At 66.9% G+C, this 20,732-nt stretch overlaps 1 protein-coding gene across 1 annotated transcript in view; it reads right to left on the reverse strand.

Annotated features, from left to right (window-relative positions):
• Nucleotides 1-20,732, reverse strand: part of MUC5B (mucin 5B, oligomeric mucus/gel-forming) — a 35,514-nt gene that overhangs the window by 4,130 nt on the left and 10,652 nt on the right. Inside the window, exons 21-42 of the mRNA XM_043582339.1 lie at nucleotides 20,563-20,714; nucleotides 20,078-20,216; nucleotides 19,344-19,463; nucleotides 18,423-18,602; nucleotides 17,756-17,995; nucleotides 16,824-16,980; nucleotides 16,161-16,289; nucleotides 15,914-16,058; nucleotides 15,791-15,834; nucleotides 15,487-15,708; nucleotides 14,819-15,299; nucleotides 5,738-14,581; nucleotides 3,777-4,957; nucleotides 3,427-3,608; nucleotides 2,992-3,163; nucleotides 1,892-2,148; nucleotides 1,462-1,648; nucleotides 1,171-1,378; nucleotides 915-1,090; nucleotides 778-847; nucleotides 481-581; nucleotides 165-196 (exon numbers count right to left, since the gene is read on the reverse strand). Coding sequence (XP_043438274.1) covers nucleotides 165-196; nucleotides 481-581; nucleotides 778-847; nucleotides 915-1,090; nucleotides 1,171-1,378; nucleotides 1,462-1,648; nucleotides 1,892-2,148; nucleotides 2,992-3,163; nucleotides 3,427-3,608; nucleotides 3,777-4,957; nucleotides 5,738-14,581; nucleotides 14,819-15,299; nucleotides 15,487-15,708; nucleotides 15,791-15,834; nucleotides 15,914-16,058; nucleotides 16,161-16,289; nucleotides 16,824-16,980; nucleotides 17,756-17,995; nucleotides 18,423-18,602; nucleotides 19,344-19,463; nucleotides 20,078-20,216; nucleotides 20,563-20,714 — 13,419 coding nt within the window. The remainder of the gene's footprint in view (nucleotides 1-164; nucleotides 197-480; nucleotides 582-777; nucleotides 848-914; nucleotides 1,091-1,170; nucleotides 1,379-1,461; nucleotides 1,649-1,891; nucleotides 2,149-2,991; nucleotides 3,164-3,426; nucleotides 3,609-3,776; nucleotides 4,958-5,737; nucleotides 14,582-14,818; nucleotides 15,300-15,486; nucleotides 15,709-15,790; nucleotides 15,835-15,913; nucleotides 16,059-16,160; nucleotides 16,290-16,823; nucleotides 16,981-17,755; nucleotides 17,996-18,422; nucleotides 18,603-19,343; nucleotides 19,464-20,077; nucleotides 20,217-20,562; nucleotides 20,715-20,732) is intronic.

Here is a 20,732-nt window from a genome sequence, read left to right on the forward strand (position 1 = left end):
TGCTATCTCTGCAGCAGCCCGGGTGACAGGGATGTGTCGCACACTGCGGCACCCCACGCCAGCCCCCCACAGGGCTGCCCGGGCAGAGCAGGGTGCCCTGAGATGGGGCTTTCCCTCCCATTGCTCAGGCGAGGGGGCAGGTAGCTGGGGGGCAGAATACTCACAGATTTGGGAAACCCGTCTGGTCCCACACAGCCTGCAAGGGGAGAAGGAAGGTGAAGATCACTGGGGGTGCTGGGTTCCAGACCCAGTGGGCAGAGACCACAGGCCCTGGGACATGTCTCTGCGGGCCTGGCTGCCCCCACCCCCAGCAGAGGCCTCTTCTTCCCGCTGGGGACACAAATTCCCTGGGGAACGGCCATACTGCGCCCTCTGTGGAGTGAGCACCCAGGAGGGACGGTCCTGGACTGGTGTCTTCCCACCCCAGAGCTCCCCTGCAGCCCTGTAGCTCAGGTCAGGGCAGCCGCGGCGGGTGCTTACCGCACTCGCGCACGCAGACGTTTGTGTGCGTGTTGAAGAGGGTGTGTCCATCCGGGCAGAAGCAGCCTTCCGCCAGCCCCTTGCCCACCTCGCTCTGGCGCCTGCAAGGACAGGAGGGCATTCCTAGGACCCTCGATCCACATGAGTGCAGTCCTAGGGGCGAGGGCCGAGGGCAGGGCGGGCTGCTGGGGTTGGCCAGCTGCCCGGGGCCACTCGGGAGCGAAGGCTCAGAGATCGGGGTGGGGGAAGGGAGCCCCAGGCCCTTTGGTGCCCCCGGACCTCGCAGGCAGGCTTTACCTGGAGTCGCAGGACGCGGGCTGTGCGGGGCCACACGGCTGGTACACCTTGCCGGACGGACAGGTGAAGTCTGGGGACAGAGACGGGGGTCAGGTGGGCCAAGGAGGCCAGAGCCCCCAGGGGCCGCCCCGACTCACTGCACAGCCCGCCGGTGGCGTTGCGCCAGCTGCTGCACACGCCCTGGGCACGGCAGAGGGCTGCGTAGGCCTCCAGGCTCTTGCAGGGCGCCTGGCGGTCGGCTTGGCAGCCATCACTGACGCAGGAGCTGAAGAACGGGCCCGGCGGGATGAGGCCGTGGCACTGTGCGAAGACCCTGTGGGCAGGGGCGGTCAGAGGCCAGGGCAGAGAGCAGGTCGCTGTCCCAGGACCACCAAACCCAGAGGAGACACTCACGGGCTCAGCAACAGCTCGCAGAGAGGTCCTGGGGGGCATGGGGAGGAGGTGGGCGTGGCGGGTGGTACCGGGGGCTGGGGGGTGGGTGCCCCGCAGTCCTCCCTGCTGCTCTCCCTGACCAGCCAGGTATGGGCCATGTCTTGGCAGGTGGGGGCGGTGGTGCCGTCTGGCTGGCGGCAGTCGTCTGTCTGGCTGTTGGTGCAGGTGCCTGGGGAGGTGGGGCAGCAGGGTCACGGTCTTGCCCTTGCCCCTCCCCCCACCTGCGCTGAGGCGGCTGTGGCCCCCACTCACCGCACTGGCCCTCCGTGTTGTGGCTGAAGTGGGTGTAGGGCAGCCGGACCTGGAAGACGTGCCCGTCGAAGCTGATGCTGACATCAAGGGCAGGAATGTCGATGCCCATCGTGGTGGTGCCTGTCACGGACACACTCACGCCGTTCTTGGCAAAGCCCGGGCTCACTTGCTTTCCGTCAAACAGTATCTGAGGACATATCAGGGGGTGGGGGTGGGGGATCCATGATCGGGCGGTGGGGCGGCAGGGCCTGCCTTGGAGGCTCTCCCTCCCGGGTGCTGGGGCCCCAAGTCCTTGGGGGAGTCCCAGCTGGCTGCGTTCTTCGGGCCCCCGGGGCGTCATGGCACGCCCTTTGCCCTTCCAGAGGCCCCTCCGGGGGCTGACCTCCAGGCCTGCAGGCCTTCCCCGGTGATGCAGGGCAGGGCCACTCACCAGGGGCTCCTCCTGCCCGTCGGCGCCGGTGCTGGTGGTGAGGATGACCTCCGTGGACTTATAGCGGGTGCTGAGGGCGCGGGGACACTGGGCAGTGGCTGAGGTGGCCCCACAGTAGTAGTTGTGCATGTAGATGCTGAGGTTCCCGTGGCGCGGGCGGATCTCCCGCATGAGCACGTGGGTGCAGTTGTCCACGAAGGAGTAGGAGGTGCCGTCAAAGGTGTTGTAGTGAGAGTTGCCCCAGCCACTGCACAAGCCTGCGGGACATGGGCAGTCCCCTCACCCCAAAAGTGCCACCCGGGGGAGCCACTCAACTGCCCTGGGCCTTGGCTGCCTCTTTTTTAAATTTTTTTTTTAATGTTTATTTATTATTGACAGACAGAGACAGAACCTGAGCAGGGGAGGGGCGGAGAGAGGGAGAGACACAGAATCCGAAGCAGGCTCCAGGCTCTGAGATGTTCAGCACAGAGCCCGACGCGGGGCTCGAACTCACAAACCGCGAGATCGTGACCTGAGCTGAAGTCGGACGCTCAACCGACTGAGCCCCGCGGGCGCCCCTCGGCTGCCTGTTTTATAAAATGGGCAAGTAGGCTGGATGGTGGCCCTGAAGGATAAGGACGTGTCCCCAGAGCCTGAGAATGGACCCTTATTTGGGGAAAGGGTCTTCATGTCAGTAATGACGTTAAGTATCTAGAGGATACCGTCCCGGATTACCAGGGTCGCTCTAGCCCAGTGATAAGTGTCCTTGTAAAGAAAAGAGCGGCCACGGGAAGGCCGAGCCACGGCTGGAGGCCCGTGGCCACAAGCCTAGGGATGCCTGGAGCCCCCAAAGCTGACAAGGCAGGGAGGGCCCTCCCTGCAGCCTCAGGCATTCCTGGTGCTGTGACCCAGTGTGCGGTCCTCACTTCTCCCGGAACCTGCCGTCCAGGCGTCCGGGGCCCAGGCCGGAAGGGCTCCCAGACGGCAGCTCCGTGAAAGATGCCCAGAAACCCCGGGGACGACGGCGCGGCTGCTGCTCCCGTGTGCACGCCCACCCCCCGTTCAGGAGCCCCTTCCATGTGGGGGGCTCCCTGCACACCCCCCGGCCCCACCCAGCTTACACTCGCACTCGAAACGGAAGTCGCACGGCTCGCTCCCCTGCCACACTCTGACTGGCGGATGCCCATTCACGCAGCTCACGCTGGCCGCCGACTTCCGCTCCAGAAGCACCATGCGGTTGTTGCCTTCACACCGGGCCACCGTGCAGTCGGGCAGGGTCCAGGACTCGTTCACCTGGGAGACAGAGGGTACGGTGCTCACCGGCTGGGGGCCATGAGACTTGCCACGTGGCCCTGCCACAGCCTCAGGTCCCTCGTTGCCCAGGACGGGCCCTGTGTCCTGGGCCAGCCCCAACCCTTGGCGCCTTCCTCCGGCCCTACCCGTGGAGGGGTGAGCGGGGGCCACCCACAGCCCCAAGCAGGGCAGGCCTCAGCCCCCAGTTGGTTGCCCAACCCCAGGCACACGGCAAAACAAGGAAGCACAGGCAGGAAGCGCACCTGTCGGGGAGGGACAAGGAGGTCGCAGGGAGGAGCTGCGGAGGAGGGGGCCAGGGGGGCCGAGGATGCTGAGGGTGAGGAGGTGGGGCAGGTGCTCTGGAAGCGGTCAATGTCACAGTGCTGGTTGCAGATGGCAGAGAAGTGGCAGCCCGCACTGTCCGTCTTGTTGTAGACCACATCCCCTGTAGAGGAGAAAATCACCAAGGGGATCACGCCAAGTTTAGCTCAGGAGAAGGTGGGGCTTGGGCGGCACCACCTGAGTCACAGGAAGCACACGGAGGGCTCCAGAGACCCAGGGTCTGAGTGCCCTGGGTGGACAGTTGGAAGGAACCAGGGGCTTCCTCACTCACCGGGAGAGAAGAGCTGCCCGTATGCCCGGCAGAGGCAGCCGGTGGTGAAGTGTGTGCTGCTGGATGCTGGGGGCCTCGGGGTGGTGACCACGGAAGTGGACGAGGTCCACGCCATGACAGGCAGGGACGTGGAGGCAGCTGGGGAGGGGCCCGGGGCGGTGCTCAGCGGGGAGCTGGTGGCCTCGGTCGTGGGGGGCGGTAGGGAGGTCCTGGTGCTGGAGGTGGCCCCGGCGGCGCTGGGCACGGTGCCGGGGAGGCCGGACGAGGTCTCGGTGCGCCACGTCGGGGACGCACTGACCCGGGTGCTGGGCGGGGAGCGGGAGACAGTGGTGGGCGTGGTGGTGGGCATCGCCGAGGTACGGGAGGTCTCCGGGGACAGGGAGGTCTCCAGGGACAGGGCCGCAGTGGTGGCGGGGGTGGTGGCGCAGTGGCTGTAGTCCTCACAGCAGAGCAGTCGCGCGTGGAAGTTGTGGCAGTAGGGCAGGGGCCCCGGCTGCTCGCGGTTGCGACACACCAGCCCAAAGCTCACGTTGCACTGGACCACCTGCCCCACCTCCTCCAGGGGCGCGTCGGGCACCTTCTCTGATCGGCACTCGATGTCCCGGGGCCGGTCACAGAAGACGTGCCCGGCCAAGCGCCAGACCGCGAAGGTCTCGAAGTCCCCGCCGTTGGGGCCCGGTATGGGGTAGTCCTCGTCGAACCAGTCTGTCCACGCGCACCGTGGCCTGCAGCCCGGGGAGGATGTGGGGGCCAGCGTGTGCCTGGTGGAGCCGGACTGTGGGGCTGTGGAGAGCGGCGTGGTCCTGGAGGTGGGCCTGCTGGGCCGGGACCAGGGGGTGGTCTGCCCACTGGAGGTCACCACAGGGACCGTGGTGGGTACGTGGACTGAGGTGGGCTTGCTGGTCATCGTGGGGATGCCCGGAGAGAGAGAGGGGCTGGGGCTGGAGACCCTCTCTATGATCCTGGCAGAGGGAGGAAGCGTCTGGCCGGTGGCCACAGAGAGTCTCTGGGTGGTCTGGGGGGAGGAGGGACCTGGCTGGGAGGTGGGGACAGTGACCCTCTGGGTGATCCCAGAGGAAGGGGGAAGGGTCTGGGTGGTCCAGGGGGAGGAAGGAACTGTCTGGGATGTGGGGACAGTGACCTTCCAGGTGGTTCCAGAAGAAGGAGGGGTCTGGGTGGTCCTGGAGGAAGAAGAAAGGATCTGGGTCGTCCCAGACAAAGGAGAAAGGGTCTGGGTGGTCCGAGGGGAGGAGGGGCCTGGGTGGGAGGTGGGGACAGAGACCCTCTGGGTGGTCCTTTGGGAGGAAGGAAGGATCTGGGTGGTCCCAGAGGAAACAGAAAGGCTCTGGGTGGTCCCAGGGGAAGTAAAAAGGGTCTGTGTGGTCCCAGGGGAAGAGGGAAGTGTCTGCATGGTCCCAGGGGAAGAAGGAAGGGTCTGGGTGGTCCCAGAGGAAGGAGGAAGGGTTTTGGTGGTCACAGGGGAAGAAGGAAGGGTCTGGATGGTCCCAGGGGAGGTAAAAAGGGTCTGGGTGGTCCCAGGGGAAGAAGGAAGGGTCTGGGTGGTCCCAGAAGAAGAAGAAATGGTCTGGGTGGTCCGAGGGGAGGAGGGACCTGGCTGGGAGGTGGGGAAAGAGACCCTCTGGGTGGTCCTTTGGGAGGAAGGAATGATCTGGGTGGTCCCAGAGGAAACAGAAAGGCTCTGGGTGGTCCCAGGGGAAGTAAAAAGGGTCTGGGTGGTCCCAGAGGAAGGAGGAGGGGTCTGGGTGGTCCCAGAGGAAGGAGGAAGGGTTTTGGTGGTCCCAGAGGAAGAAGGAAGGGTCTGGGTGGTCCCAGGGGAGGTAAAAAGGGTCTGGGTGGTCCCAGGGGAAGAAAGAAGGGTCTGGGTGGTCCCAGAGGAAGAAGAAAGGGTCTGGGTGGTCCCAGGGGAGGTCAAAAGGGTCTGGGTGGTCCTAGAGGAAGAAGGAAGGGTCTGGGTGGTCCCAGAGGAAGAAGGAACGGTCTGGGTGGTGGGGACAGTGACCCTCCGGGTGGTGGCAGGGGAGGAGGGGTGCGTGGCCATCGTCTGTGGCCCAGGAACCTGCGATGACCTTTGTCCTGTGCTGCTGCTGCTGCTGCTGGTGGGCTCAGGGACCGCAGAGCTGGCACAGTGGCTGTAGTCGTCACAGCAGAGCACGCGGATGTGGTAGTTGAGGCAAGTCTGGCCTCCTCTCTGCCGGTTGTTCCTGCAGATGAGTCCGTAGTTGACGTCACATCGTAGCACCTGGCCCAGCTGCTCCAAGGGCACGTCCGGGAAGAGGACGGCCTGGCACTCGATGGCCTCGGGATCCGCGCAGAGCTGGCCGCCCGTGTCCTGGATGTGGTAGTAGGTCTCAATGTCGCCCCCGAAGCGGCCGGGCAGGGGCTGGTCACTGTCCAGCCAGCCCGTCCAGCGGCAGGCGGGCTGGCACGGGGAGGTGGCCGCGGTGTGGCCCGTGCTGGGCGCTGTAAGACTGGGGGTCGTTGGGGACCAGACGGTGGTACTGGCAGCCAGTGTGGGGGTCGGACCCGGGCTGGTGGCCCGGGGGGTCATCGTAGTGGTGGCCAGGGTGCTGGGACAGTGGCTGTAGTCATCACAGCAGAGCACGCGGATGTGGTAGTTGAGGCACATCTTGAACCGGCCAACCTGGTCACGATTGTGGCACACCAGACCCTTGCCCAGCCTGCACTGCACCACCTGGCCCAGCTCCTGCAGGGGCACGTCGGGCAGCAGCTCGGCCCGACACTCCAGGTCCAGGGGCCGCTTGCAGATGGCTTTGCCGGCCGCCCGGATGTTGGCATACGTCTCAAAGTCCCCACCAGAGGCCCCTGGCACCGGATAGCTCTCGTCTAGCCAATCCGTCCAGGCACAGCGAGGCTCACAGGCCGTGGACCCGACTGCTGGTGACGTGGCCGTGGAGGCGACTGTGGAGGAGCCCGGGGCGGTGCTCGGCGGGGAGCTGGTGGCCTCGGTCGTGGGGGGCGGTAGGGAGGTCCTGGTGCTGGAGGTGGCCCCGGCGGTGCTGGGCACGGTGCCGGGGAGGCCGGACGAGGTCTCGGTGCGCCACGTCGGGGACGCACTGACCCGGGTGCTGGGCGGGGAGCGGGAGACAGTGGTGGGCGTGGTGGTGGGCATCGCCGAGGTACGGGAGGTCTCCGGGGACAGGGAGGTCTCCAGGGACAGGGCCGCAGTGGTGGCGGGGGTGGTGGCGCAGTGGCTGTAGTCCTCACAGCAGAGCAGTCGCGCGTGGAAGTTGTGGCAGTAGGGCAGGGGCCCCGGCTGCTCGCGGTTGCGACACACCAGCCCAAAGCTCACGTTGCACTGGACCACCTGCCCCACCTCCTCCAGGGGCGCGTCGGGCACCTTCTCTGATCGGCACTCGATGTCCCGGGGCCGGTCACAGAAGACGTGCCCGGCCAAGCGCCAGACCGCGAAGGTCTCGAAGTCCCCGCCGTCGGGGCCCGGTATGGGGTAGTCCTCGTCGAACCAGTCTGTCCACGCGCACCGTGGCCTGCAGCCCGGGGAGGATGTGGGGGCCAGCGTGTGCCTGGTGGAGCCGGACTGTGGGGCTGTGGAGAGCGGCGTGGTCCTGGAGGTGGGCCTGCTGGGCCGGGACCAGGGGGTGGTCTGCCCACTGGAGGTCACCACAGGGACCGTGGTGGGTGCGTGGACTGAGGTGGGCTTGCTGGTCGTCGTGGGGATGCCCAGAGAGGAGGAGGGGCTGGGGCTGGAGATCCTCTCTGTGATCCTAGCAGAGGGAGGAAGCGTCTGGCCGGTGGCCACAGAGAGTCTCTGGGTGGTCTGGGGGGAGGAGGGACCTGGCTGGGAGGTGGGGACAGTGACCCTCTGGGTGATCCCAGAGGAAGGGGGAAGGGTCTGGGTGGTCCAGGGGGAGGAAGGAACTGTCTGGGATGTGGGGACAGTGACCCTCCAGGTGGTTCCAGAAGAAGGAGGGGTCTGGGTGGTCCTGGAGGAAGAAGGAAGGATCTGGGTCGTCCCAGACAAAGGAGGAAGGGTCTGGGTGGTCCGAGGGGAGGAGGGACCTGGCTGGGAGGTGGGGAAAGAGACCCTCTGGGTGGTCCTTTGGGAGGAAGGAAGGATCTGGGTGGTCCCAGAGGAAACAGAAAGGCTCTGGGTGGTCCCAGGGGAAGTAAAAAGGGTCTGGGTGGTCCCAGAGGAAGGAGGAGGGGTCTGGGTGGTCCCAGAGGAAGGAGGAAGGGTTTTGGTGGTCCCAGAGGAAGAAGGAAGGGTCTGGGTGGTCCCAGGGGAGGTAAAAAGGGTCTGGGTGGTCCCAGGGGAAGAAGGAAGGGTCTGGGTGGTCCCAGGGGAGGTCAAAAGGGTCTGGGTGGTCCCAGGGGAAGAAGGAAGGGTCTGGGTGGTCCCAGAGGAAGAAGAAAGGGTCTGGGTGGTCCCAGGGGAGGTCAAAAGGGTCTGGGTGGTCCTAGAGGAAGAAGGAAGGGTCTGGGTGGTCCCAGAGGAAGAAGAAAGGGTCTGGGTGGTCCCAGGGGAAGTAAAAAGGGTCTGGGTGGTCCCAGGGGAAGAAGGAAGGGTCTGGGTGGTCCCAGGGGAGGTCAAAAGGGTCTGGGTGGTCCTAGAGGAAGAAGAAAGGGTCTGGATGGTCCCAGGGGAAGTAAAACGGGTCTGGGTGGTCCCAGGGGAAGAAGGAAGGGTCTGGGTGGTCGCAGAGGAAGAAGGAACGGTCTGGGTGGTGGGGACAGTGACCCTCCGGGTGGTGGCAGGGGAGGAGGGGTGCGTGGCCATCGTCTGTGGCCCAGGAACCTGCGATGACCTTTGTCCTGTGCTGCTGCTGCTGCTGCTGGTGGGCTCAGGGACCGCAGAGCTGGCACAGTGGCTGTAGTCGTCACAGCAGAGCACGCGGATGTGGTAGTTGAGGCAAGTCTGGCCTCCTCTCTGCCGGTTGTTCCTGCAGATGAGTCCGTAGTTGACGTCACATCGTAGCACCTGGCCCAGCTGCTCCAAGGGCACGTCCGGGAAGAGGACGGCCTGGCACTCGATGGCCTCGGGATCCGCGCAGAGCTGGCCGCCCGTGTCCTGGATGTGGTAGTAGGTCTCAATGTCGCCCCCGAAGCGGCCGGGCAGGGGCTGGTCACTGTCCAGCCAGCCCGTCCAGCGGCAGGCGGGCTGGCACGGGGAGGTGGCCGCGGTGTGGCCCGTGCTGGGCGCTGTAAGACTGGGGGTCGTTGGGGACCAGACGGTGGTACTGGCAGCCAGTGTGGGGGTCGGACCCGGGCTGGTGGCCCGGGGGGTCATCGTAGTGGTGGCCAGGGTGCTGGGACAGTGGCTGTAGTCATCACAGCAGAGCACGCGGATGTGGTAGTTGAGGCACATCTTGAACCGGCCAACCTGGTCACGATTGTGGCACACCAGACCCTTGCCCAGCCTGCACTGCACCACCTGGCCCAGCTCCTGCAGGGGCACGTCGGGCAGCAGCTCGGCCCGACACTCCAGGTCCAGGGGCCGCTTGCAGATGGCTTTGCCGGCCGCCCGGATGTTGGCATACGTCTCAAAGTCCCCACCAGAGGCCCCTGGCACCGGATAGCTCTCGTCTAGCCAATCCGTCCAGGCACAGCGAGGCTCACAGGCCGTGGACCCGACTGCTGGTGACGTGGCCGTGGAGGCGACTGTGGAGGAGCCCGGGGCGGTGCTCGGCGGGGAGCTGGTGGCCTCGGTCGTGGGGGGCGGTAGGGAGGTCCTGGTGCTGGAGGTGGCCCCGGCGGTGCTGGGCACGGTGCCGGGGAGGCCGGACGAGGTCTCGGTGCGCCACGTCGGGGACGCACTGACCCGGGTGCTGGGCGGGGAGCGGGAGACAGTGGTGGGCGTGGTGGTGGGCATCGCCGAGGTACGGGAGGTCTCCGGGGACAGGGAGGTCTCCAGGGACAGGGCCGCAGTGGTGGCGGGGGTGGTGGCGCAGTGGCTGTAGTCCTCACAGCAGAGCAGTCGCGCGTGGAAGTTGTGGCAGTAGGGCAGGGGCCCCGGCTGCTCGCGGTTGCGACACACCAGCCCAAAGCTCACGTTGCACTGGACCACCTGCCCCACCTCCTCCAGGGGCGCGTCGGGCACCTTCTCTGATCGGCACTCGATGTCCCGGGGCCGGTCACAGAAGACGTGCCCGGCCAAGCGCCAGACCGCGAAGGTCTCGAAGTCCCCGCCGTCGGGGCCCGGTATGGGGTAGTCCTCGTCGAACCAGTCTGTCCACGCGCACCGTGGCCTGCAGCCCGGGGAGGATGTGGGGGCCAGCGTGTGCCTGGTGGAGCCGGACTGTGGGGCTGTGGAGAGCGGCGTGGTCCTGGAGGTGGGCCTGCTGGGCCGGGACCAGGGGGTGGTCTGCCCACTGGAGGTCACCACAGGGACCGTGGTGGGTGCGTGGACTGAGGTGGGCTTGCTGGTCGTCGTGGGGATGCCCAGAGAGGAGGAGGGGCTGGGGCTGGAGATCCTCTCTGTGATCCTAGCAGAGGGAGGAAGCGTCTGGCCGGTGGCCACAGAGAGTCTCTGGGTGGTCTGGGGGGAGGAGGGACCTGGCTGGGAGGTGGGGACAGTGACCCTCTGGGTGATCCCAGAGGAAGGGGGAAGGGTCTGGGTGGTCCAGGGGGAGGAAGGAACTGTCTGGGATGTGGGGACAGTGACCCTCCAGGTGGTTCCAGAAGAAGGAGGGGTCTGGGTGGTCCTGGAGGAAGAAGGAAGGATCTGGGTCGTCCCAGACAAAGGAGGAAGGGTCTGGGTGGTCCGAGGGGAGGAGGGACCTGGCTGGGAGGTGGGGAAAGAGACCCTCTGGGTGGTCCTTTGGGAGGAAGGAAGGATCTGGGTGGTCCCAGAGGAAACAGAAAGGCTCTGGGTGGTCCCAGGGGAAGTAAAAAGGGTCTGGGTGGTCCCAGAGGAAGGAGGAGGGGTCTGGGTGGTCCCAGAGGAAGGAGGAAGGGTTTTGGTGGTCCCAGAGGAAGAAGGAAGGGTCTGGGTGGTCCCAGGGGAGGTAAAAAGGGTCTGGGTGGTCCCAGGGGAAGAAGGAAGGGTCTGGGTGGTCCCAGGGGAGGTCAAAAGGGTCTGGGTGGTCCCAGGGGAAGAAGGAAGGGTCTGGGTGGTCCCAGAGGAAGAAGAAAGGGTCTGGGTGGTCCCAGGGGAGGTCAAAAGGGTCTGGGTGGTCCTAGAGGAAGAAGGAAGGGTCTGGGTGGTCCCAGAGGAAGAAGAAAGGGTCTGGGTGGTCCCAGGGGAAGTAAAAAGGGTCTGGGTGGTCCCAGGGGAAGAAGGAAGGGTCTGGGTGGTCCCAGGGGAGGTCAAAAGGGTCTGGGTGGTCCTAGAGGAAGAAGAAAGGGTCTGGATGGTCCCAGGGGAAGTAAAACGGGTCTGGGTGGTCCCAGGGGAAGAAGGAAGGGTCTGGGTGGTCCCAGGGGAGGTCAAAAGGGTCTGGGTGGTCCTAGAGGAAGAAGAAAGGGTCTGGATGGTCCCAGGGGAAGTAAAACGGGTCTGGGTGGTCCCAGGGGAAGAAGGAAGGGTCTGGGTGGTCGCAGAGGAAGAAGGAACGGTCTGGGTGGTGGGGACAGTGACCCTCCGGGTGGTGGCAGGGGAGGAGGGGTGCGTGGCCATCGTCTGTGGCCCAGGAACCTGCGATGACCTTTGTCCTGTGCTGCTGCTGCTGCTGCTGGTGGGCTCAGGGACCGCAGAGCTGGCACAGTGGCTGTAGTCGTCACAGCAGAGCACGCGGATGTGGTAGTTGAGGCAAGTCTGGCCTCCTCTCTGCCGGTTGTTCCTGCAGATGAGTCCGTAGTTGACGTCACATCGTAGCACCTGGCCCAGCTGCTCCAAGGGCACGTCCGGGAAGAGGACGGCCTGGCACTCGATGGCCTCGGGATCCGCGCAGAGCTGGCCGCCCGTGTCCTGGATGTGGTAGTAGGTCTCAATGTCGCCCCCGAAGCGGCCGGGCAGGGGCTGGTCACTGTCCAGCCAGCCCGTCCAGCGGCAGGCGGGCTGGCACGGGGAGGTGGCTGCGGTGTGGCCCGTGCTGGGCGCTGTAAGACTGGGGGTCGTTGGGGACCAGACGGTGGTACTGGCAGCCAGTGTGGGGGTCGGACCCGGGCTGGTGGCCCGGGGGGTCATCGTAGTGGTGGCCAGGGTGCTGGGACAGTGGCTGTAGTCATCACAGCAGAGCACGCGGATGTGGTAGTTGAGGCACATCTTGAACCGGCCAACCTGGTCACGATTGTGGCACACCAGACCCTTGCCCAGCCTGCACTGCACCACCTGGCCCAGCTCCTGCAGGGGCACGTCGGGCAGCAGCTCGGCCCGACACTCCAGGTCCAGGGGCCGCTTGCAGATGGCTTTGCCGGCCGCCCGGATGTTGGCATACGTCTCAAAGTCCCCACCAGAGGCCCCTGGCACCGGATAGCTCTCGTCTAGCCAATCCGTCCAGGCACAGCGAGGCTCACAGGCCGTGGACCCGACTGCTGGTGACGTGGCCGTGGAGGCGACTGTGGAGGAGCCCGGGGCGGTGCTCGGCGGGGAGCTGGTGGCCTCGGTCGTGGGGGGCGGTAGGGAGGTCCTGGTGCTGGAGGTGGCCCCGGCGGTGCTGGGCACGGTGCCGGGGAGGCCGGACGAGGTCTCGGTGCGCCACGTCGGGGACGCACTGACCCGGGTGCTGGGCGGGGAGCGGGAGACAGTGGTGGGCGTGGTGGTGGGCATCGCCGAGGTACGGGAGGTCTCCGGGGACAGGGAGGTCTCCAGGGACAGGGCCGCAGTGGTGGCGGGGGTGGTGGCGCAGTGGCTGTAGTCCTCACAGCAGAGCAGTCGCGCGTGGAAGTTGTGACAGTAGGGCAGGGGCCCCGGCTGCTCGCGGTTGCGACACACCAGCCCAAAGCTCACGTTGCACTGGACCACCTGCCCCACCTCCTCCAGGGGCGCGTCGGGCACCTTCTCTGATCGGCACTCGATGTCCCGGGGCCGGTCACAGAAGACGTGCCCGGCCAAGCGCCAGACCGCGAAGGTCTCGAAGTCCCCGCCGTTGGGGCCCGGTATGGGGTAGTCCTCGTCGAACCAGTCTGTCCACGCGCACCGTGGCCTGCAGCCCGGGGAGGATGTGGGGGCCAGCGTGTGCCTGGTGGAGCCGGACTGTGGGGCTGTGGAGAGCGGCGTGGTCCTGGAGGTGGGCCTGCTGGGCCGGGACCAGGGGGTGGTCTGCCCACTGGAGGTCACCACAGGGACCGTGGTGGGTACGTGGACTGAGGTGGGCTTGCTGGTCGTCGTGGGGATGCCCGGAGAGAGAGAGGGGCTGGGGCTGGAGACCCTCTCTGTGATCCTGGCAGAGGGAGGAAGCGTCTGGCCGGTGGCCACAGAGAGTCTCTGGGTGGTTTGGGGGGAGGAGGGACCTGGCTGGGAGGTGGGGGCAGTGGCCCTCCAGGTGGTCCCAGAAGAAGGGGAAAGGGTCTGGGTGGTCCTGGGGGAATAAGGAAGGATCTGGGTGGTCCCAGACAAAGGAGCAAGGGTCTGGGTGGTCCCGGGGGAGGAGGGACCTGTCTGGGAGGTGGGGACAGTGACCCTCCAGGTGATCCCAGAGGAAGGGGGAAGGGTCTGGGTGGTCCAGGGGGAGGAAGGAACTGTCTGGGAGGTGGGGACAGTGACCCTCCAGGTGGTTCCAGAAGAAGGAGGGGTCTGGGTGGTCCTGGGGGAAGAAGGAAGGATCTGGGTCGTCCCAGACAAAGGAGGAAGGGTCTGGGTGGTCCCGGGGGAGGAGGGACCTGTCTGGGAGGTGGGGACAGTGACCATCGCGGTGTTCCTGGGGGAAAAGGCCTGGGACCGGGTCACTGCTCTGGTGGAGGCCCCTGGTCCCGGTGACGTCACAGCCCCAGCGGCAGTGCTGCTGGTGCTGGGGGCCGCGGAGGTGGGGCAGTGGGGGGAGGGCTGGCAGCAGAGCGCCCGGACGTTATAGTTGAAGCACATGTTGAACTGGCCCTTCTGGTCCGCGTTCCTACAGACCAGCCCTGTCTGCAGGCTGCAGCTGATCACCTGCCCGATCTGGTCGATGCTGACCTCGGGGTAGCTCTCTGCCCGGCACTGTACGTCCTTGGGCTCCCGGCACAGCTTGCCCCCGGCGGCCCTGATGTTGTCGAAGGTCTCCATGTCCCCGCCCTCCACCCCTGAGGTCGGGAAGTCCACGTCAAACCAGTCTGTCCACTCGCACTGGGGCTGACAGCCGGTCGTGCCCTGGCCGGTGGTAGGCCCGGTGCCCGGGATTCCCGGCGACGTCTTTGTCGTTGGCGTGGTCGTCTCTGTGGACGGTGGGCTGACGGCGCCGGTGCCGGTTGCGCCCGCTGCTCTGGTGACGGTGGGAGCCACGTGGATGGGTGTCGTCCCTGACACCGGGGTGGGTCCCGTCGAGGGGCGCCACGGGGTCCCCTGCGGGCTCGTCCGAGTCCACGGCCCGGCGGTGGTGGCGGCGGTGGCGGTGGGCCCTGCGCAGTGGTCGCGGCTGCAGCAGAGCACACGGATCCTGTAGTTGTAGCACATCTTGAACAGGCCCGCCTGCTCCTCGTTCCTGCACACCAGGCCGAAGCTGGGGTCGCAGTGCACGTGCTGGCCCAGCTCCGCGGGGCTCCTGCCGGGGAAGATCTCGGCCTGGCACTCGATGTCCTCCGGCTGCTTGCACACGGCCCCTCCCGCCCTCCTGATCTTGTCATACGACTCAACGTCCCCCCCGGCCTCCTCGGACTTGGGGTAGTCCTCATCGAACCACTCTGTCCACCGACACCGGGGCTGACAGGCGGTGGTGGCCGAGGCCGAGGAGCTGCTTAGTGTCCGGGTCCCTGTCGTGGTTGTGGCCTCCGTGGACTGGACGGTGGGGGCCCACGAGGACTGGACGGTGGGGGCCAGCGTGGACTGGAGGGTGGGGGCCGCCGTGGACTGGACGGTGGGGGCCCGCGTGGACTGGACGGTGGGGGCCCCCGTGGACTGGACGGTGGGGGCCGCCGTGGACTGGACGGTGGGGGCCGCCGTGGACTGGACGGTGGGGGCCCGCGTGGACTGGACGGTGGGAGCCCCCGTGGACTGGACGGTGGGGGCCCCCGTGGACTGGACGGTGGGGGCCCCCGTGGACTGGAGGCTGGAGGCCACCGTGGACTGGAAGGTGGGGCCAGACAGGGAGCTGACCAGTGGCTGCTGGGTGGTGGCACCAGGGGAGGTGCCACAGGGCACGTGGTCACAGCAGAGGACTTGCAGCTCATAGTTATAGCATAGCTGGTGGCTCTGCTCACCGTTGAGGCAAGTCAGCCCCCGGGCCACGTCACACTCCACTTTCTGGCCCAGGAGCTGCAGCGGGATGTGGGGGAATTTCTGTGCCCGGCACTCAATGGCCACTGGGGCTGGGCAGACCTCATGGCCCCTCTGCCTCAGGTTCACAAACGTCTCAAAGTCTCCACCTGCCAGGCCAGGCTCTGGATGGCTGCTGTCATGCCAGCCGGACCAATAGCACACTTCTCGCACACACACGGTGGAGGAGGTGGGGACTGAGCCTGTGGGTGGGAGGCAGGAAACTCATCAGCCTCCTCTGCATGCCCGCCAGCCGTGCCCAGGAGGAGAGGTGACCCAGGCCGTCCCTCACGCCCAGGATGCCTGCACTGACCTGCCACTTGGTGTTCCCTCACCACCCAGACTGTTGCCCAGACTCCGGGGTTTGGGAGAGGGAGGCAGGACCGGCAGGGCGTCCTCCAGGCTTACCTGTTGTGGAGAGGGGTGTCACAGTGGTGGTGAAGGTGAAGGGTGTCGTGGACGGGGTTCCGGGACATTCCACAGCCCTCCGAATGATGGTCCCATTGTTTCCACAGATGGCGATCAAACAGGCACCGAGCCCGTCGGTCGTGTTGTAGATGACGTCCTCGAAATGGTAGGTCCTGCCCTCGTAGGTGCAGGTGCAGGCTGGCAGACAGGGTAGGCGCAGGGCTGACTTGGAGACCCCAGCCCCCAGTCCCTAGCCCCGCGTGGCACCCCTCACCCTTACCTTCGAGGCTGTGCGTGCACTGGAGGCCGCCGGCCGTGCATTCACTAGGGAGGGGAGAGGAGAGAGCTGAGGGCCAGCCCCACTGGGCCGGCAGCCCCCGCCCCGGCTCCCCCGCCCACTCACCAGCTCTGGCAGTTCTCTGCCGTGGGGACCCTCGCGCCCACGTCGTGGTAGTTCCCGTCCTCATCGTAGCAGCCGCACTGGGCCACGCACTTCATCTGGTCCTCGTTGAAGAACGGCTCGCTGGGCGGGCACTTTGGGTAGCAGCCTGGGCAGGGGCGGGGCGGGCAGGAGACTCACCCTCGTGGCCAGGTGGTGGCTGCTGCCCCGGGGCGGCCAGCCCGCCACCCACGCACGACCCTGCCCTCACCTTCCAGGCCCGGCAGGTCGGTCAGGCAGCGGCCGCTCGGGTTCCGGCAGGTCCTCATGCAGGGCGCGCCGCACGGCTGGTAGTGCCACTCGCACTGGCCCTCGCGGTTGTAGTAGTCGCAGAACAAGGCTGCGGGTGAGGCGGCCGACTCAGCGGGCCGGCTCCTGCCAGAGCGAGCCACCAGTGGCCCCAGGCGGGGCGCCGCCCTGGCAACGACGGCCTCCAGGGCCACCCGGCGGCCGGCCGGGCTCCCCCTGCACCCCGACCTTCGACCAAGCCCCGTCCCTCCCCTGTGCCTCCCGCATGGGGCCTCGGGGTGTGTGGGCCCCAAATGCCCGTGACCAGACGCAGCCGCGGGTCCCCTGGCTCCTCGGGGGTGCCGCCTGTCAGGGTGGGAGACTCCGGCCGGAGCGGCTGCCCACTACGCTCCCCTCCGGCCAGGTTCTAAGCGGGCAGGGTCAGGGAGCAGGGCTCTACTGACCCCTCTGGGTTCCGGAACATTCTCCCGTTGTCCATCGGTGACACCCCTCCCCATTTCACGTTCCTTTCCGACACCCGCCGTCCCCCTCCGCGGGCGACCAGCCTTAACCGCGCAGTGTGTCCCTCCCTGGGGTGGGGGCCCACGGGCCCGCCCTGCCCCGATGACACATCCCGTGAACTCACGGCAGATGTCCGGGGTCCGCCAGGACACGCACACGCCCACGTCGCGGCAGGCCTGGGCGTAGGCGGCCACGGCCGTGCAGAGGCACTCACAGTCGCCCCCAGAGTCACAGGCACACGTGTCGCCCACGCAGGCCTCGTAATACTTGGTGGAGTCGACCTGGGACAGAGGGTGGTTGGTCTGCTCGACAGCCAGTCAGGGGACCGCCAGCCCTACCCCAGCAGAGGGACCATCTGATCCTGGCTTCCCACATCTGCGGTCTGAGACCCGTGACTCCCACCACCTGGGCACCTTCACCCGCGCCCCGGCCAGCCTGCCCCTCTGTGCCCCTCACCCCTCACCTCTGCTCACATCACACTCAACCACAGACAGCCCTCCCCGTAGCTGTGTCGTGACCCTGCCTGTCTCCTCGGGGTGAGGGGGCGGGCCCCCAACCACACTCCTCCCTTGAGCAGCAGAGCCCAGAGTGAACCCAAGACACGTTTGCCACCAGACCGTTTCCTCCTAAGCGGCCTGCGCGTCACGTCCTGGATCGTGAGACCGTGCTCGTGAGTGACGAGAACTCGAGTTCTCATTAAAGTCACAGGAAGGACTTTGGGGAAGAGTCTCCAAGGCTGACCCCAGTCCTCAGTACTGGTGAAGCCCGGCAGGCCAGGGAATGTGGGTAGGACAGGGAGGTGACACCGGGGGTCTGTATGGCTCACAACCCAGCTTCTAGGGGAATGGGCCTGAGGGGTCAAGGAAAGCTGTGGGATGATCGGGTCGGGACCCCTGGGCAGGACTTGGAGCACACCGTTTGGACCTCCCACCTGGTGTGCACCCACATCAAGACCGAGCTCAGAGGCCCAGGCCAGACCCAGCCCTGACCAGGAGGGAAGGAGGAAGCCCGACCCTCCAGCCCCCGAGGCCAGAGCGCCCACTTTGCACGGCCCACCTGAGAATGGCAGGCGGCGAAGGTGGCGCTGTTGAGGACACTGCACTGCTTCTGGGCCCAGGACTTGCGGTGCGGGTTGGCGGCGCAGGCGTCCCTGGGGGCCGGGGCGTCGGCGCAGGACGGGGAGAATTTCCAGCTGTTGCCAAACTCCAGGGCGTTGCCCACCACGGACTGGCTCCGCGTGGTGAAGTCATTGACGGCGTTGTCGTCAAAGTTCCCGCACAGCCCGCAGACCCGGCCCTGCACACGGAGCGGGGTGGGGGGGTAGGCAGCATGGGTGTTGGGGCTGCAGGGGGCAGCCCGAGGGAGCGGCGCATAGCCCAGGGGTGACTGCCTGACGCCTGGTGTCCCCAGGGAGTGCCCTGGGAACCTGCAGGCGGGTGGGGTGCACAGTGGGTCCTATGGCAAGCGGGCAGGTGGGCAGCCAGATGAACAGGTGGGCAGGTGGGCAGCAGGCCCGGTGGGCGTGGGGGGACCAGAGAGCAGAGAATGGCTTTCTAACCAGGACTCTGTCAATCGGTCCCTTGGGTCTCAACACCTGCCTTTTCAGAAGTTGGCATTGTGAGTGGACTGGCCCCAGCCCTCCGTGGATTGTCAGCGGCCAGACGGTCCCTTCTGGGCCAGATCTGTCCCTGCCAGAGGGGGTCCCCAGCCCGCCCACTCTCACCTTGTAGCCCTGCTGTAGTCGGATGAACACGCTGGTCTTTCGGTCCCAGGACACCACCATGCCGCTGCGGGTCTCGACAGTCAGGTAGACGCCCGTGTACCGGACCTTGTACGGCAGGTCTCCGCCCGGCCCCCTCTGCACCACCTTGTGGGTGCCCTCAAGCAGGATCAGCTCATAGTTCTGCAGAGGGGCACACGGAGGTGGTGGCAGCCGGGACGGAGGGGCCAGCCCGGGGGCCACAGGTACTCAGGGGCCCTCGGCACAGGGCTGGTGGGCTCCTGACTGTCAGCAAACACCAGGCGAGAGGCCAAGCCGACTGGGCTGGGAGGCCGCATAGGAAGCCAGGGCCACGGTAAGCAGGGGTGCACGGGTCCCAGAGGGAGTCTGCAGGACTGGCCACCCCAACTCGCTGGCCTCTGAGTGAGGCGACCCTGCTCATGCTCTCACCACCCTGTGGGGGAGACGTCCCCCGCCAGCAGTGCGCCTCTCTGCCCAGTGAACTCTGACCTCCCTCTGCTGGAACTGGGCACCCTGATGTGGTGGGCTGAACGCAGGCCCCCAAAAAGGTGTGTCCACATCCTGACCCCTGAAACCCGTGAATGTGACCTTATTTGGAAGGAGGGTCTTTGCAGGTGTCAGCGACGGATGAGCTCATCTGGGACTTAGGGCGAGCCTCAGTCCAACCACAGGTTTCCGTGTGGGAGAAGAGAGGGGCAGACAGGTGGGGGAGGGGCGGTGGAGCCCAGGAGCTGGGGGGGGTGGGTCTCAGCCCTGGGACACCTGCATGGTGGAGTCCTGGCGTCACAACCAAGAGAATGAATTTCTCTGGTTTCGGGTCCAGGCTGTGGTCATTTGTTCAGGTTGCCCCAGGACTGTCAGCTGGAGGGCAGAGGGAGGGAGAAGTTTCCTGGGGGCTCTCACCTCCAGGAAGAGCTTGATGGCCTTAGAGCAGGTGACACCCGTGGTCCCACAGGGGACGTTTTCGGTGACGACGCGGAAAGTCCCGTTTGTGGTGCCGGTGCCATTGCCCCCACAGTAGTCCTGGGACAGGGAGGGGTCAGGCTGCGGGAGCAGGCCGGGCGAGGGGGCGGGGGACGGGGACGAAGAGGACGGGAGGGGAGGGGGGGGAGGAGGACGGGGCGATGGGCAGGGATGAGGAGGCGGGGGTGGGGCGAGGTTGACGGGGCGAGAGGCGGGGACGGGGACGAGGAGGGTGTGAGGGGCGTAGGAGGGCGGGAGCAGGGGTGGGGCGGGGATGAGGAGGGCGGGGCGGGGGGGGGGGCTGGCACGAAGAAGACGAGAGGGGGCGTGGCCGGGACGAGGAGGGCGGGACGAGGACGAGGAGGGTGGGACGAGGACGGTGGGCGTGGCCGGGACGAAGAGGGCGGGGCGGGGGGCGAGGGGGGCGGGGCGAGGATGAGGAGGGTGAGGTGAGGGGCGAGGAGGGTGGGACGAGGAGGGCGGGGCGAGGACGAGGAGGGCGGGGCGAGGACGAGAGTGGGCGTGGCCGAGATGAGAAGGGCGGGGCGAGGGGCGGGGACGAGAGGGGGGAGGGCGAGGAGGGTGGGACGAGGAGGACGGGTGGGGGCGTGGCCGGGGTGAGGGGCGGGGCTAGGAGGCCGGGTAGGCGGGGGCAGAGAGGGGGCCAGGCGTACCTGCGCCAGCGTGTACTCGCAACTTCCTTCAAAGCTGTAGCGCTCGCCATCGAAGGTGATGAAGTGGCCGTCCCCGTAGGCCACGCAGGTGCCCAGGCAGGCCTTGCTGCTGCATTCCCACCTGCGGCTCCTGCACGTGCTGCGAGGCGAGGACAGGCGACGGCCAGGTCACGGGGGCCGCCCCGCCCCACTCTCCGGAGGGGTTAAGTGACGCGGCGAGCTCAGGCAGTCGCCGCCTGCCACCTGCCTGCCTGCGGCACTCCTGTCTCTGGGCTTCTTGAAGCCCTTGGCGCCTGGAGTGCGGCGGGGCCGGAGCCCCTGGGGTCGGCTCTGACCGGCCGGCCACGGCTAGGCCTGGCCCCTGGGGCACCTTCCAAGGACGAAGGGCACACCCCAGGGCTTTCCCGGGGGCGGGGGGCGGGGGGGGCGGGGGCAATGTCAGACCTCGGCCCTGCCCCGCCCCCCGCGGAGTAGCCCCGACCTACCAGGTGTTACAGTCGACCCTGATGGTCTCCCCGGGCTTGTAGGCGGCCTCGTTGTGCAGACAAGGACAGTCCTCCTCCGCCACGCAGCCTCCGCTCCCGTCCGACACCAGCCCCGGGGGGCAGACGCAGCCGGACACGCAGTGAGTGCTGAACTGTGGACCGGCACAGGT

The sequence above is a fragment of the Prionailurus bengalensis genome, chromosome D1 (genome assembly GCF_016509475.1).
Source record: "Prionailurus bengalensis isolate Pbe53 chromosome D1, Fcat_Pben_1.1_paternal_pri, whole genome shotgun sequence".
NCBI classification, from domain to species: Eukaryota; Metazoa; Chordata; class Mammalia; order Carnivora; family Felidae; genus Prionailurus; species Prionailurus bengalensis.